Raw genomic sequence first — 17171 nt, 5'->3', positions numbered from 1 at the left:
CACATCCTGAAAATATATTTTGAGATCCTAGAAGATGCTGTAAGATCCTACAATATCTTAGAGGATCACCAGGCAATGATACTTGTCTCTTGTCAGGGTTTAACAGGTAAACCCACAATCCAATAATACTGTATGCGGTTGTTATATGATATATGATATAAGGTATAAAACATTGTTATGGTACATGAGGCATTGATTAATGCTCAATTTTAAAATCACCTTCCTACCATCACATCTAAGGCAGTATGACACCAATTTTGATCCAACTTTGCAAATCAATTTCAATGGAGGTACATAACACACTCCCCACCTCTCGTCATGATCTGTTCCATCTTTACCGAGAACCATATTCCGGATTTTAACAGGGTCATTAGCATCGCGGTTATAGAACATAGTATGATGGTGGAACCCTATGCCATTCTGTATATCAGTGTCTGTGTTTAAAATAAAAAACACTTAAGTTGTCAGATATATGCTGGTTTATTATCCATATGACATCAGCACAGCCGATCCTTTTGATATTCCTGACGAGTTATTTTTCCTGTTCAGTTATTCCTAGAATGTCTTGTATTTTGCTGTTCAGTTATTCTCTGAATGTCTTGTATTTTGCTGTTCAGTTATTCCTAGAATGTCTTGTATTTTGCTGTTCAGTTATTCTCTGAATGTCTTGTATTTTGCCGTTCAGTTATTCCTAGAATGTCTTGTATTTTGCTGTTCAGTTATTCTCTGAATGTCTTGTATTTTGCTGTTCAGTTATTCCTGAATGTCTTGTATTTTGCCGTTCAGTTATTCCTAGAATGTCTTGTATTTTGCTGTTCAGTTATTCCTAGAATGTCTTGTATTTTGCTGTTCATTTATTCCTAGAATGTCTTGTATTTTGCTGTTCAGTTATTCCTAGAATGTCTTGTATTTTGCTGTTCAGTTATTCCTAGAATGTCTTGTATTTTGCTGTTCAGTTATTCTCTAGAATGTCTTGTATTTTGCTGTTCAGTTATTCTCTGAATGTCTTGTATTTTGCTGTTCAGTTATTCTCTGAATGTCTTGTATTTTGCTGTTCAGTTATTCTCTGAATGTCTTGTATTTTGCCGTTCAGTTATTCCTAGAATGTCTTGTATTTTGCTGTTCAGTTATTCTCTGAATGTCTTGTATTTTGCTGTTCAGTTATTCTCTGAATGTCTTGTATTTTGCTGTTCAGTTATTCTCTGAATGTCTTGTATTTTGCTGTTCAGTTATTCTCTGAATGTCTTGTATTTTGCTGTTCAGTTATTCTCTGAATGTCTTGTATTTTGCTGTTCAGTTATTCTCTGAATGTCTTGTATTTTGCTGTTCAGTTATTCTCTGAATGTCTTGTATTTTGCTGTTGTTATTTTGCTGTTCAGTTATTCTCTGAATGTCTTGTATTTTGCTGTTCAGTTATTCTCTGAATGTCTTGTATTTTGCTGTTCAGTTATTCTCTGAATGTCTTGTATTTTGCTGTTCAGTTATTCTCTGAATGTCTTGTATTTTGCTGTTCAGTTATTCTCTGAATGTCTTGTATTTTGCTGTTCAGTTATTCTCTGAATGTCTTGTATTTTGCTGTTCAGTTATTCTCTGAATGTCTTGTGTTTTGCTGTTCAGTTATTCTCTGAATGTCTTGTATTTTGCTGTTCAGTTATTCTCTGAATGTCTTGTATTTTGCTGTTCAGTTATTCCTAGAATGTCTTGTATTTTGCCATTCAGTTATTCCTAGAATGTCTTGTATTTTGACGTTCAGTTATTCCTAGAATGTCTTGTATTTTGCTGTTCAGTTATTCCTAGAATGTCTTGTATTTTGCTGTTCAGTTATTCCTAGAATGTCTTGTATTTTGCTGTTCAGTTATTCTCTGAATGTCTTGTATTTTGCTGTTCAGTTATTCTCTGAATGTCTTGTATTTTGACGTTCAGTTATTCCTAGAATGTCTTGTATTTTGCTGTTCAGTTATTCTCTAAATGTCTTGTATTTTGCTGTTCAGTTATTCTCTGAATGTCTTGTATTTTGCTGTTCAGTTATTCTCTAAATGTCTTGTATTTTGCTGTTCAGTTATTCTCTGAATGTCTTGTATTTTGCTGTTCAGTTATTCTCTGAATGTCTTGTTTTTGCTGTTCAGTTATTCCTAGAATGTCTTGTATTTTGACGTTCAGTTATTCCTAGAATGTCTTGTATTTTGACGTTCAGTTATTCCTAGAATGTCTTGTATTTTGACGTTCAGTTATTCTCTGAATGTCTTGTATTTTGACGTTCAGTTATTCCTAGAATGTCTTGTATTTTGACGTTCAGTTATTCCTAGAATGTCTTGTATTTTGACGTTCAGTTATTCCTAGAATGTCTTGTATTTTGCTGTTCAGTTATTCTCTAAATGTCTTGTATTTTGCTGTTCAGTTATTCTCTGAATGTCTTGTATTTTGCTGTTCAGTTATTCTCTAAATGTCTTGTATTTTGCTGTTCAGTTATTCTCTGAATGTCTTGTATTTTGCTGTTCAGTTATTCTCTAAATGTCTTGTATTTTGCTGTTCAGTTATTCTCTGAATGTCTTGTATTTTGCTGTTCAGTTATTCTCTGAATGTCTTGTTTTTGCTGTTCAGTTATTCCTAGAATGTCTTGTATTTTGACGTTCAGTTATTCCTAGAATGTCTTGTATTTTGACGTTCAGTTATTCCTAGAATGTCTTGTATTTTGACGTTCAGTTATTCCTAGAATGTCTTGTATTTTGCTGTTCAGTTATTCCTAGAATGTCTTGTATTTTGCTGTTCAGTTATTCTCTGAATGTCTTGTATTTTGCTGTTCAGTTATCCCTAGAATGTCTTGTATTTTGCTGTTCAGTTATTCCTAGAATGTCTTGTATATTGCTGTTCAGTTATTCTCTGAATGTCTTGTATTTTGCTGTTCAGTTATTCTCTGAATGTCTTGTATTTTGACGTTCAGTTATTCCTAGAATGTCTTGTATTTTGCTGTTCAGTTATTCTCTAAATGTCTTGTATTTTGCTGTTCAGTTATTCTCTGAATGTCTTGTATTTTGCTGTTCAGTTATTCTCTAAATGTCTTGTATTTTGCTGTTCAGTTATTCTCTGAATGTCTTGTATTTTGCTGTTCAGTTATTCTCTGAATGTCTTGTTTTTGCTGTTCAGTTATTCCTAGAATGTCTTGTATTTTGACGTTCAGTTATTCCTAGAATGTCTTGTATTTTGACGTTCAGTTATTCCTAGAATGTCTTGTATTTTGACGTTCAGTTATTCTCTGAATGTCTTGTATTTTGACGTTCAGTTATTCCTAGAATGTCTTGTATTTTGATGTTCAGTTATTCCTAGAATGTCTTGTATTTTGACGTTCAGTTATTCCTAGAATGTCTTGTATTTTGCTGTTCAGTTATTCTCTAAATGTCTTGTATTTTGCTGTTCAGTTATTCTCTGAATGTCTTGTATTTTGCTGTTCAGTTATTCTCTAAATGTCTTGTATTTTGCTGTTCAGTTATTCTCTGAATGTCTTGTATTTTGCTGTTCAGTTATTCTCTAAATGTCTTGTATTTTGCTGTTCAGTTATTCTCTGAATGTCTTGTATTTTGCTGTTCAGTTATTCTCTGAATGTCTTGTTTTTGCTGTTCAGTTATTCCTAGAATGTCTTGTATTTTGATGTTCTGTTATTCCTAGAATGTCTTGTATTTTGACGTTCAGTTATTCCTAGAATGTCTTGTATTTTGACGTTCAGTTATTCCTAGAATGTCTTGTATTTTGCTGTTCAGTTATTCCTAGAATGTCTTGTATTTTGCTGTTCAGTTATTCTCTGAATGTCTTGTATTTTGCTGTTCAGTTATTCCTAGAATGTCTTGTATTTTGCTGTTCAGTTATTCCTAGAATGTCTTGTATTTTGCTGTTCAGTTATTCCTAGAATGTCTTGTATTTTGCTGTTCAGTTATTCTCTGAATGTCTTGTATTTTGCTGTTCAGTTATTCTCTGAATGTCTTGTATTTTGCTGTTCAGTTATTCCTAGAATGTCTTGTATTTTGCTGTTCAGTTATTCCTAGAATGTCTTGTATTTTGCTGTTCAGTTATTCTCTGAATGTCTTGTATTTTGCTGTTCAGTTATTCTCTGAATGTCTTGTATTTTGCCATTCAGTTATTCCTAGAATGTCTTGTATTTTGACGTTCAGTTATTCCTAGAATGTCTTGTATTTTGCTGTTCAGTTATTCTCTGAATGTCTTGTATTTTGCTGTTCAGTTATTCTCTAAATGTCTTGTATTTTGCTGTTCAGTTATTCTCTGAATGTCTTGTATTTTGCTGTTCAGTTATTCTCTGAATGTCTTGTATTTTGCTGTTCAGTTATTCTCTGAATGTCTTGTATTTTGCTGTTCAGTTATTCCTAGAATGTCTTGTATTTTGCTGTTCAGTTATTCCTAGAATGTCTTGTATTTTGCAGTTCAGTTATTCCTAGAATGTCTTGTATTTTGCAGTTCAGTTATTCCTAGAATGTCTTGTATTTTGCTGTTCAGTTATTCCTAGAATGTCTTGTGTTTTGCTGTTCAGTTATTCTCTGAATGTCTTGTATTTTGCTGTTCAGTTATTCTCTGAATGTCTTGTATTTTGCTGTTCAGTTATTCTCTGAATGTCTTGTATTTTGCTGTTCAGTTATTCTCTGAATGTCTTGTATTTTGCTGTTCAGTTATTCTCTGAATGTCTTGTATTTTGCTGTTCAGTTATTCTCTGAATGTCTTGTATTTTGCTGTTCAGTTATTCTCTGAATGTCTTGTATTTTGCTGTTCAGTTATTCTCTGAATGTCTTGTATTTTTGCTGTTCAGTTATTCTCTGAATGTCTTGTATTTTGCTGTTCAGTTATTCTCTGAATGTCTTGTATTTTGCCGTTCAGTTATTCTCTGAATGTCTTGTATTTTGCCGTTCAGTTATTCTCTGAATGTCTTGTATTTTGCCGTTCAGTTATTCTCTGAATGTCTTGTATTTTGCTGTTCAGTTATTCTCTGAATGTCTTGTATTTTGCTGTTCAGTTATTCTCTGAATGTCTTGTATTTTGCTGTTCAGTTATTCTCTGAATGTCTTGTATTTTGCTGTTCAGTTATTCTCTGAATGTCTTGTATTTTGCTGTTCAGTTATTCTCTGAATGTCTTGTATTTTGACGTTCAGTTATTCCTAGAATGTCTTGTATTTTGCTGTTCAGTTATTCTCTAAATGTCTTGTATTTTGCTGTTCAGTTATTCTCTGAATGTCTTGTATTTTGCTGTTCAGTTATTCTCTAAATGTCTTGTATTTTGCTGTTCAGTTATTCTCTGAATGTCTTGTATTTTGCTGTTCAGTTATTCTCTGAATGTCTTGTTTTTGCTGTTCAGTTATTCCTAGAATGTCTTGTATTTTGACGTTCAGTTATTCCTAGAATGTCTTGTATTTTGACGTTCAGTTATTCCTAGAATGTCTTGTATTTTGACGTTCAGTTATTCTCTGAATGTCTTGTATTTTGACGTTCAGTTATTCTAGAATGTCTTTATTCGTTCAGTTATTCCTAGAATGTCTTGTATTTTGACGTTCAGTTATTCCTAGAATGTCTTGTATTTTGCTGTTCAGTTATTCTCTAAATGTCTTGTATTTTGCTGTTCAGTTATTCTCTGAATGTATTGTATTTTGCTGTTCAGTTATTCTCTAAATGTCTTGTATTTTGCTGTTCAGTTATTCTCTGAATGTCTTGTATTTTGCTGTTCAGTTATTCTCTAAATGTCTTGTATTTTGCTGTTCAGTTATTCTCTGAATGTCTTGTATTTTGCTGTTCAGTTATTCTCTGAATGTCTTGTTTTTGCTGTTCAGTTATTCCTAGAATGTCTTGTATTTTGACGTTCAGTTATTCCTAGAATGTCTTGTATTTTGACGTTCAGTTATTCCTAGAATGTCTTGTATTTTGCTGTTCAGTTATTCCTAGAATGTCTTGTATTTTGCTGTTCAGTTATTCTCTGAATGTCTTGTATTTTGCTGTTCAGTTATCCCTAGAATGTCTTGTATTTTGCTGTTCAGTTATTCCTAGAATGTCTTGTATATTGCTGTTCAGTTATTCTCTGAATGTCTTGTATTTTGCTGTTCAGTTATTCTCTGAATGTCTTGTATTTTGACGTTCAGTTATTCCTAGAATGTCTTGTATTTTGCTGTTCAGTTATTCTCTAAATGTCTTGTATTTTGCTGTTCAGTTATTCTCTGAATGTCTTGTATTTTGCTGTTCAGTTATTCTCTAAATGTCTTGTATTTTGCTGTTCAGTTATTCTCTGAATGTCTTGTATTTTGCTGTTCAGTTATTCTCTGAATGTCTTGTTTTTGCTGTTCAGTTATTCCTAGAATGTCTTGTATTTTGACGTTCAGTTATTCCTAGAATGTCTTGTATTTTGACGTTCAGTTATTCCTAGAATGTCTTGTATTTTGCGTTCAGTTATTCTCTGAATGTCTTGTATTTTGCGTTCTTGTATTTTGACGTTCAGTTATTCTCTGAATGTCTTGTATTTTGACGTTCAGTTATTCCTAGAATGTCTTGTATTTTGACGTTCAGTTATTCCTAGAATGTCTTGTATTTTGACGTTCAGTTATTCCTAGAATGTCTTGTATTTTGCTGTTCAGTTATTCTCTAAATGTCTTGTATTTTGCTGTTCAGTTATTCTCTGAATGTCTTGTATTTTGCTGTTCAGTTATTCTCTAAATGTCTTGTATTTTGCTGTTCAGTTATTCTCTGAATGTCTTGTATTTTGCTGTTCAGTTATTCTCTAAATGTCTTGTATTTTGCTGTTCAGTTATTCTCTGAATGTCTTGTATTTTGCTGTTCAGTTATTCTCTGAATGTCTTGTTTTTGCTGTTCAGTTATTCCTAGAATGTCTTGTATTTTGATGTTCTGTTATTCCTAGAATGTCTTGTATTTTGACGTTCAGTTATTCCTAGAATGTCTTGTATTTTGATCAGTTATTCCTAGAATGTCTTGTATTTTGCTGTTCAGTTATTCCTAGAATGTCTTGTATTTTGCTGTTCAGTTATTCTCTGAATGTCTTGTATTTTGCTGTTCAGTTATTCCTAGAATGTCTTGTATTTTGCTGTTCAGTTATTCCTAGAATGTCTTGTATTTTGCTGTTCAGTTATTCCTAGAATGTCTTGTATTTTGCTGTTCAGTTATTCTCTGAATGTCTTGTATTTTGCTGTTCAGTTATTCTCTGAATGTCTTGTATTTTGCTGTTCAGTTATTCCTAGAATGTCTTGTATTTTGCTGTTCAGTTATTCCTAGAATGTCTTGTATTTTGCTGTTCAGTTATTCTCTGAATGTCTTGTATTTTGCTGTTCAGTTATTCTCTGAATGTCTTGTATTTTGCCATTCAGTTATTCCTAGAATGTCTTGTATTTTGCCGTTCAGTTATTCCTAGAATGTCTTGTATTTTGCTGTTCAGTTATTCTCTGAATGTCTTGTATTTTGCTGTTCAGTTATTCTCTGAATGTCTTGTATTTTGCTGTTCAGTTATTCCTAGAATGTCTTGTATTTTGCTGTTCAGTTATTCCTAGAATGTCTTGTATTTTGCAGTTCAGTTATTCCTAGAATGTCTTGTATTTTGCTGTTCAGTTATTCCTAGAATGTCTTGTATTTTGCTGTTCAGTTATTCCTAGAATGTCTTGTATTTTGCTGTTCAGTTATTCTCTGAATGTCTTGTATTTTGCTGTTCAGTTATTCTCTGAATGTCTTGTATTTTGCTGTTCAGTTATTCTCTGAATGTCTTGTATTTTGCTGTTCAGTTATTCTCTGAATGTCTTGTATTTTGCTGTTCAGTTATTCTCTGAATGTCTTGTATTTTGCTGTTCAGTTATTCTCTGAATGTCTTGTATTTTGCTGTTCAGTTATTCTCTGAATGTCTTGTATTTTGCTGTTCAGTTATTCTCTGAATGTCTTGTATTTTGCTGTTCAGTTATTCTCTGAATGTCTTGTATTTTGCTGTTCAGTTATTCTCTGAATGTCTTGTATTTTGCTGTTCAGTTATTCTCTGAATGTCTTGTATTTTGCTGTTCAGTTATTCTCTGAATGTCTTGTATTTTGCTGTTCAGTTATTCTCTGAATGTCTTGTATTTTGCTGTTCAGTTATTCTCTGAATGTCTTGTATTTTGCTGTTCAGTTATTCTCTGAATGTCTTGTATTTTGCTGTTCAGTTATTCTCTGAATGTCTTGTATTTTGCTGTTCAGTTATTCTTATTCTTGTATTTTGCTGTTCAATGAATCTTGTATTTTGCTGTTCAGTTATTCTCTGAATGTCTTGTATTTTGCTGTTCAGTTATTCTCTGAATGTCTTGTATTTTGCTGTTCAGTTATTCTCTGAATGTCTTGTATTTTGCTGTTCAGTTATTCTCTGAATGTCTTGTATTTTGCTGTTCAGTTATTCTCTGAATGTCTTGTATTTTGCTGTTCAGTTATTCTCTGAATGTCTTGTATTTTCGTTCAGTTATTCTCTGAATGTCTTGTATTTTGTTCAGTTATTCTCTGAATGTATTTTCTTGTTATTTTGAATGTCTTGTATTTTGTTCAGTTATTCTCTGAATGTCTTGTATTTTGCTGTTCAGTTATTCTCTGAATGTCTTGTATTTTGCTGTTCAGTTATTCTCTGAATGTCTTGTATTTTGCTGTTCAGTTATTCTCTGAATGTCTTGTATTTTGCTGTTCCTCAAATGTGTTGTTGGCAGGTGATAGGTTGTGGTTTCTCTGGTTCAAACCGAATCCTCTGCTCACACTCCTGGCCAGCGAGGATTATGGGTGTGGCAGAATGAGAGCATTGTTTATGTCCCCAAAGATGCTGCAGAAAAACATATCTTAAAAAATAAATAATTTACACTCCAAACACCCCATAATAACTCATCTTTGGTTTTTATATAAATAACACAAATAATAACTTACAACAATGGATAATAACACAAAAGTTATAGGCCAGTATGGAGATTTTGCAGTTTAGTTGTAACTGTGCAGACAGAGTGAACGTCTTTAAAAGGTTGTTAAAACGTTATTTAAAAGGTCTTTCTGTAGGTCGTGAGATGACGAATACGGTATATGTGATGTGCTTCAGGAACATCCCAAAACAGAAGAGATTAAAGGAATGAAGTGGTTAAATGAAGCCGCTGGTATGTTGCTGCAGTTAACTTCAGTTCCTTAGTGAGACCAACAATACCGTAGTAAAGCATTATGGTATCTGGCAGAACATGGAATGTCTCAAAAAAAAAAAAAGCCTGTATACGTCCCAAATGGCACCCTATTGTCTGAGTAGTGCACTACTTTTAACCAGGGTCCATAGGGCTCCAGTCAAAAGTAGTGCACTATATATAGAATAGGGTGCTAGTTGGGATACAACCTCATGTCAAAGTTTAAAAAAAATATCATTTAACACGTCAGGTGCATAACAGAGATCAACGCTAACAATTGATATAATCATTCATTATAGTGGAGGAAGATCAAGGCATACAGTAATACATACACATTTAACACGCTGTGTGTTCTGGTCTCTCTGTACTTTAATCCAGATATCATTGCTAACTTCATCAGCATCATCAGCGTTACACTCTTGCATTGTTAAATCTGCGTCCCACATGGCACCCTATTCCCTAAATAGTGCACTACATTTTATTACATTAAAAATACTTTATTTATCCCACAAAGTACATTATTTTATATATGTAGGAAATACAGTGCCATTTGGTACACAGTCATTATCAAACCGTAGTAAATTAATTGGGAGTCAATGAGCAGCTGTCACATGTAATTACATATGTATTTTAGTTTGTACATATATATTTATCAATATACTGTATATATTGTGTATGTATGTATATATGGTATGCTTTGAACACTTGTACAGTGAAAAGACAAGTCCAGCTTGCTGTCTGTCTTTACATTGATCCAACGTCAAGCCAACTGAGTTTTTGCTTTAGTTGTTCTCTGCTGACAGTTCATACCTGTTAATATGTATATGGAACTGTTTGCTTATTGTACTACGTTTAGTTACACTTTATTTTACCGTCTGCTTTCTACCTGCAATTTACTTACATTACATGGAAACAAATGATCATTACTCAGTTACTAGCTCTTAGACATAACATGAAACAAATGATCATTACTCAGTTACTAGCTCTTAAACATAACATGGAAACAAATGATCATTACTCAGTTACTAGCTCTTAAACATAACATGGAAACAAATGATCATTACTCAGTTACTAGCTCTTAAACATAACATGAAACAAATGATCATTACTCAGTTACTAGCTCTTAGACATAACATGAAACAAATGATCATTACTCAGTTACTAGCTCTTAGACATAACATGGAAACAAATGATCATTACTCAGTTACTAGCTCTTAGACATAACATGGAAACAAATGATCATTACTCAATTACTAGCTCTTAGACATAACATGGAAACAAATGATCATTACTCAGTTACTAGCTCTTAGACATAACATGGAAACAAATGATCATTACTCAGTTACTAGCTCTTAAACATAACATGGAAACAAATGATCATTACTCAGTTACTTATAGCTCTTAGACATAACATGGAAACAAATGATCATTACTCAGTTACTTATAGCTCTTAAACATAACATGGAAACAAATGATCATTACTCAGTTACTAGCTCTTAAACATAACATGAAACAAATGAAACAAGCTCTTAAACATAACATGGAAACAAATGATCATTACTCAGTTACTTATAGCTCTTAGACATAACATGGAAACAAATGATCATTACTCAGTTACTAGCTCTTAGAATGTTTGGGATGAAATGAAACATGGAGAACTACAATAGGTGCCATTTGATATCACATCGTTAACAATTTTCTTGGATGATTAAGTAGTCTATAATGAAGCAATAAGTCCCGAGGGGGTGTGGTATATGACCACGGCTAAGGGCTGTTATGCATGAAGCAACACTGTGGTATATTGGCCATATACCACAAACCCCTGAGGTGCCTTATTGCTATTATGATCTGGTAACCAATGGAATTAGAGCAGTAAAAATACATATTTTGTCATACCGGTGATATACCACGTTTCTCAGACAATCAGCATTCAGGGCTCGAACCACTCATAATAGTACAAATTATAACCAGCTGTTTGTTTTTGCAAATTCCAGGTAAATACCAACTATATTTTATTACTTCTCCTATATTCATTACACTATTAGCCATTATAATAAGGAAGTCAAACTAGTATAATAGTACAACTATTATTAATAATAATACTTTTCTTGAGTAAAGTAAGTGACTGATCAGCTTACTTTGTTTAACATTACATTTTGACATTGCCTGGAGAATTCAGTCAGTAGGAACAGTTTTATTATGAATGTTCTCAAACATCCCTTTTCTTATTCCTTTCCCTGTATTGCATTTATCCCAGAACAACCAGTATGCTGAAACAGAGTGCTTGACTTCATCCAAATCAAGGATATTGTTAGTATTATTGACCACTACCTGTTGTTTTATATATATTTCCACATAGTGAGGTTGGAATAATACTGTGAAATTGTGAAAATGATGATAATTCCCTTTTAGTGTAAGAGCTGTTTGAGAAAACTGCATGACATTTCAGCCTGTTTTGGTGGGATGGAGTTTTGGCCTGCCTGTTGACATCACCAATAAGAAAGAGGGGTTTCAAATCTCTCTGCCAAACAGCTAGTTTTCAGTTTTCCCCTCCCCACTCAGACCACTCACATACTGTCCAAGCTAAATTCTTGCTTGAGAAACTTGCTCTTTGCTAAGAAGCAAGTGTTGTTTCTTTTTCACATTTTTTATTGAAATCAATCACAGTAAAGGTACTTAATTGTTACTCAGAACAGCTGCATTGGGCCTTTAACATTTGCACTACTGAGGAGGACCGTGCATCAGTTTTACACTAAAAACCTTGGCACATGAAAGGATAAGTAACTACAGAACTTATTTACATTTTACCGCCCAGGAGAGTGGCGTTGTTGATCATGATGAGTAGTTGTATTTTCTCTGTGTTTCACAGCTAATATGATGTGACTGAAGTGGTAGATTATATTAAATTATACAACAAAGATCTGCAGCTCAGCCGTCACAACGTCCAAGAATCCCAACATGGGTCTCTTCATCCAGACGTCACTGTTCTGTTCTGTCTTTTCTGCTCTCTCTGTCCTCTCAGCTCTCAGGCCAATCCTCCCTTCTTCTCATTTAAAGCCCCATTTATCCCCTCTCCTCTTTCAGTCCTCTCCTGCTCTCCTCCTCTTTCAGTCCTATTCTCCTCTCCTCTTTCAGTCTTCTCTTCTTTCAGTCCTATCCTCTTTCAGTCCTCTCCTGCTCTCCTCCTCTTTCAGTTCTATTCTCCTCTCCTCTTCTTTCAGTCCTCTCCTCTTTCAGTCTTCTCCTCCTCTTTCAGTCCTATTCTCCTCTCCTCTTTCAGTCCTCTCCTCTCCTCTTTCAGACCTCTCCTCTCCTCTTTCAGACCTCTCCTCTCCTCTTTCAGACCTCTCCTCTCCTCTTTCAGTCCTCTCCTCTCCTCTTTCAGTCCTGTCCTCTTTCAGTCCTCTCCTCTTCCAGTCCTCTCCTCTTTCAGACCTCTCCTCTCCTCTTTCAGACCTCTCCTTTCCTCTTTCAGTCCTCTCCTCTCTTCTTTCAGTCCTCTCCTCTCCTCTTTCAGACCTCTCCTCTCTTCTTTCAGTCCTCTCCTCTCCTCTTTCAGACCTCTCCTCTCCTCTTTCAGTCCTGTCCTCTTTCAGACCTCTCCTTTCCTCTTTCAGTCCTCTCCTCTCTTCTTTCAGTCCTCTCCTCTCCTCTTTCAGTCCTCTCCTCTTTCAGGCCTCTCCTCTTTCAGTCCTCTCCTCTCCTCTTTCAGTCCTCTCCTCTTTCAGACCTTTCCTTTCCTCTTTCAGTCCTCTCCTCTCTTCCTTCAGTCCTCTCCTCTTTCAGTCCTCTCCTCTACTCTTTCAGTCCTCTCCTCTTTCAGACCTCTCCTCTCCTCTGTCAGTCCTCTCCTCTTTCAGTCCTCTCCTCTCCTCTTTCAGACCTCTCCTTTCCTCTTTCAGACCTCTCCTTTCCTCTTTCAGACCTCTCCTTTCCTCTTTCAGACCTCTCCTCTCCTCTTTCAGTCCTCTCCTCTTTCAGTCCTCTCCTCATCTTTCAGTCCTCTCCTCTCCTCTTTCAGTCCTCTCCTCTTTCAGTCCTCTCCTCTTTCAGACCTCTCATTTCTTCTTTCAGTCCTCTCCTCTCCTCTTTCAGACCTCTCCTCTCCTCTTTCAGTCCTCTCCTCTCCTCTTTCAGACCTCTCCTCTCCTCTTTCAAACCTCTCCTCTCCTCTTTCAGGCCTCTCCTCTCCTCTTTCAGACCTCTCTTCTCCTCTTTCAGTCCTCTCCTCTCTTCTTTCAGTCCTCTCCTCTTTCAGACCTCACCTCTCCTCCTTCAGTCCTCTCCTCTTTCAGTCCTCTCCTCTCCTCTTTCAGTCCTCTCCTCTCCTCTTTCAGACCTCTCCATTCCTCTTTCAGATCTCTCCTTTCCTCTTTCAGACCTCTCCTCTCCTCTTTCAGTCCTCTCCTCCTTTTTCAGACCTCTCCTCTCCTCTTTCAGTCCTCTCTTTCAGTCCTTTCCTTTTCAGTCCTCTCCTCCTTTTTCTCCTCTCCTCTCCTCTTTCAGTCCTCTCCTCTTTCAGTCCTCTCCTCTTCCTCTCAGGCTCCAGTCACCACTTCCTTTTTCAGTCTCCTTCTCTCAGACGCCAGTCCTCTCCTCCTCTCTGCATTTCATGGGAATGAAGTGGGAGGCGATGTGTTCCCTCCTGGTCTTCTTCCCTCTCAGCGGTCTGCCCTTTTGAGACAGAGCAATGAACATCTCCTTGCCGTCTCTACTCGACTTAACAGACGAGTAAGCGTTGAAGTAGTTTTCTAGGAAAATCTCCTTGAAGTTGCAGTTCTCATTGTAGATTTTCTGTAAATAAATAAGGACACAAAATGGGACGATATTAGGCGTGAGGAGGGTTGTAAACATTTGTTTTTACTTGCTAATGTTTCTCCTATTTATATATGCATCATGTTATGGGTATGCTTGTAATTGTTAAGGGCTGGGGAGTTTTTCAAGATAAAAAAATTAATGGAATGGAGCTAAGAACGGTCAAAATCATAAAAGAAAACCTGATTCGGTCTGATTTCCACCAGACACTGGGAGATGAATTAATCTTTCAGCAGGACAATAACCTATAACACAAGGCACTGTTCAGTACAGTGCATTCCAACCCTGTCCAGCAGAGAGAAGGTAGTTTAGTTAATTACCTTGCCTTGCAGCAGGCCAGTCCTGTTCATGGAGATATAGTACTGACTCTTCACTCCTTTGATAGCTAACACTCCTCCCTCGGACACCGTACGGACCTCCAGGATACCTATAGGAGACAGAGGGCAGATATATATACACTGCTCAAACAAATAAAGGGAACACTTAAACAACCCAATGTAACTCCAAGTCAATCACACTTCTGTGAAATCAAACTTTTCACTTAGGAAGCAATACTGATTGACAATACATTTCACATGCTGTTGTGCAAATGGAATAGACAACAGGTGGACATTATAGGCAATTAGCAAGACACCTCCAATAAAGGAGTGGTTCTGCAGGTGGTGACCACAGACCACTTCTCAGTTCCTATGCTTCCTGGCTGTTTTTTTGGTCACTTTTGAATGCTGGCGGTGCTTTCACTCTAGTGGTAGCATGAGACGGAGTCTACAACCCACACAAGTGGCTCAGGTAGTGCAGCTCATCCAGGATGGCACATCAATGCGAGCTGTGGCAAGAAGGTTTGCTGTGTTTGTCAGCGTAGTGTCCAGAGCATGGAGGCGGTACCAGGAGACAGGCCAGTACATCAGGAGACGTGGAGGAGGCCGTAGGAGGGCAACAACCCAGCAGCAGACCGCTACCACCGCCTTTGTGCAAGGAGGAGTAGGAGGAGCACTGCCAGAGCCCTGCAAAATGACCTCCAGCAGGCCACAAATGTGCATGTGTCTGCTCAAACGGTCAGAAACAGACTCCATGAGGGTGGTATGAGGGCCCGATGTCCACAGGTGGGGGTTGTGCTTACAGCCCAACACCGTGCAGGACGTTTGGCATTTGCCAGAGAACACCAAGATTTGCAAATTCACCACTGGCGCCCTGTGTTCTTCACAGATGAAAGCAGGTTCACACTGAGCACATGTGACAGACGTGACAGTCTGGAGACGCCGTGGAGAACGTTCTGCTGCCTGCAACATCCTCCAGCATGACCGGTTTGGCCGTGGGTCAGTCATGGTGTGGGGTGGCATTTCTTTGGGGGGCCGCACAGTCCTCCATGTGCTCGCCAGAGGTAGCCTGACTGCCATTAGGTACCGAGATGAGATCCTCAGACCTGTTGTGAGACCATATGCTGGTGCGGTTGGCCCTGGGTTCCTCCTAATGCAAGACAATGCTAGACCTCATGTGGCTGGAGTGTGTCAGCAGTTCCTGCAAGAGGAACGCATTGATGCTATGGACTGGCCCGCCCGTTCCCCAGACCTGAATCCAATTGAGCACATCTGGGACATCATGTCTCGCTCCATCCACCAACGCCACGTTGCACCACAGACTGTCCAGGAGTTGGCGGATGCTTTAGTCCAGGTCTGGGAGGAGATCCCTCAGGAGACCATCCGCCACCTCATCAGGAGCATGCCCAGGTGTTGTAGGGAGGTCATACAGGCACGTGGAGGCCACACACACTACTGAGCCTCATTTTGACTTGTTTTAAGGACATTACATCAAAGTTGGATCAGCCTGTAGTGTGGTTTTCCACTATAATTTTGAGTGTGATTCCAAAGCCAGACCTCCATGGGTTGATAAATTTCATTTCCATTGATAATTTTTGTGTGATTTTGTTGTCAGCACATTTAACTATTTAAAGAATCAAGTATTTAATAAGAATATTTCATTCATTCAGATCTAGGAGGTGTTATTTTAGTGTTCCCTTTATTTTTTTGAGCAGTGTATATAGTATACAGTGCTGAGTGAAAGTCTACACACCCCTTGCACAGTTTTCAGATTTTGCTGCCTTAAAATTAAATCTAAAAAGGGATTTTTGGTGTGTAGACGTTCCCTAGGGACTGTATATACCCTTTGAGCAACAATCACAGAGGACATACTGTACCTATAAACCCAACAATCACAGGACAAATATCTAAATACTACAGAAGACTGTCAAATATATCAATACCCACAATATATACCTATCAATCACAGTACTGATATAAGAGACTACCACAGTATCTAAATATATATAATGATGTAATAATCACATGACGAGGACCATCACAGTGGACCTATCAGAAAGTCCCAGTCAGGACAGATAGTAGGTATGAGACCATAGAGACCTAATAGCCAATCCCAGTCAAGCGTTCCTCTCCTCTTCTTAGTGATCATTTTCATAAATCTAACAGGAAGGTCTTAGTGGTTAATCAGTCTGCGGTTAGGTTGGTCTCTGGATGTACTGAATGTATCCAGGCAGGCCCTCCTGTCTCTTCTCTGGGTGGCCATTACTAAACCACAGCTTCATGCCACGCCACATATGGGAGGCAGATTAGGCATGCTCCCCCGGGACCGAAAACAACCTACTCTCCTGCGCTTTGCACGCTACACCCCAGCCCCATCCTCAGCCCCAACCTCTGCCCCAGCCACAATCCCGGCCTCAGTCTTCAGACCTATGCCTCAACTCTCTCTCTCACTCTCCAAAAAAACATTTTTAGCTTGTTGGTTTGCTTTATGTCCGTGGAGCACCGCTGAGATTAACAACATCATATAGATATCTCACAGGATACCCAGATATAAAGTTGATGTGATTTATTTACAACTATTCAAATAAGTTGTTTAACTCTTATTCAATTGTTAAAGTCAACTTTACATATCACAATAATTTATACGCATTTAAATATATTATAGACAGTATATGATAAACAAAACACTCTCTCTGTGAAACCGAACAACTGACTAGGATCGTAGACTAGATTTATCAAACTGTCAAATCTCATAAAATCACACGTTTCTAAACCTTCATAATTTTTAATGTCTGTATTTACACAAAGAACTTGGATGGATGCTACAGCAATCAGCTCATTTCCCTGAGATACTAGATCGATGCCTAGCTATTGTAACGGTTTT

General features: G+C 37.1%; 1 protein-coding gene across 1 annotated transcript; it reads right to left on the bottom strand.

Annotated features, from left to right (window-relative positions):
- Nucleotides 1-13645: 13645 nt before the first annotated feature.
- On the bottom strand, nt 13646-16569 carry LOC124035414 (fibroblast growth factor 7-like). The gene is made up of 3 exons (XM_046348864.1): nt 16505-16569; nt 14291-14453; nt 13646-13949 (listed from the first exon to the last, which is right to left on the bottom strand). Exons 1-3 carry the CDS (start codon nt 16567-16569, stop codon nt 13734-13736), a joined length of 444 nt encoding a protein of 147 aa, XP_046204820.1. The 3' UTR covers nt 13646-13733.
- Nucleotides 16570-17171: the final 602 nt, after the last annotated feature.

Source organism: Oncorhynchus gorbuscha, linkage group LG05, assembly GCF_021184085.1.
Source record: "Oncorhynchus gorbuscha isolate QuinsamMale2020 ecotype Even-year linkage group LG05, OgorEven_v1.0, whole genome shotgun sequence".
Taxonomy (NCBI): domain Eukaryota; kingdom Metazoa; phylum Chordata; class Actinopteri; order Salmoniformes; family Salmonidae; genus Oncorhynchus; species Oncorhynchus gorbuscha.
The sequence above is the reverse complement of the archived record's forward strand: the minus strand, read 5'-3'. Positions and strand labels throughout refer to the sequence as shown.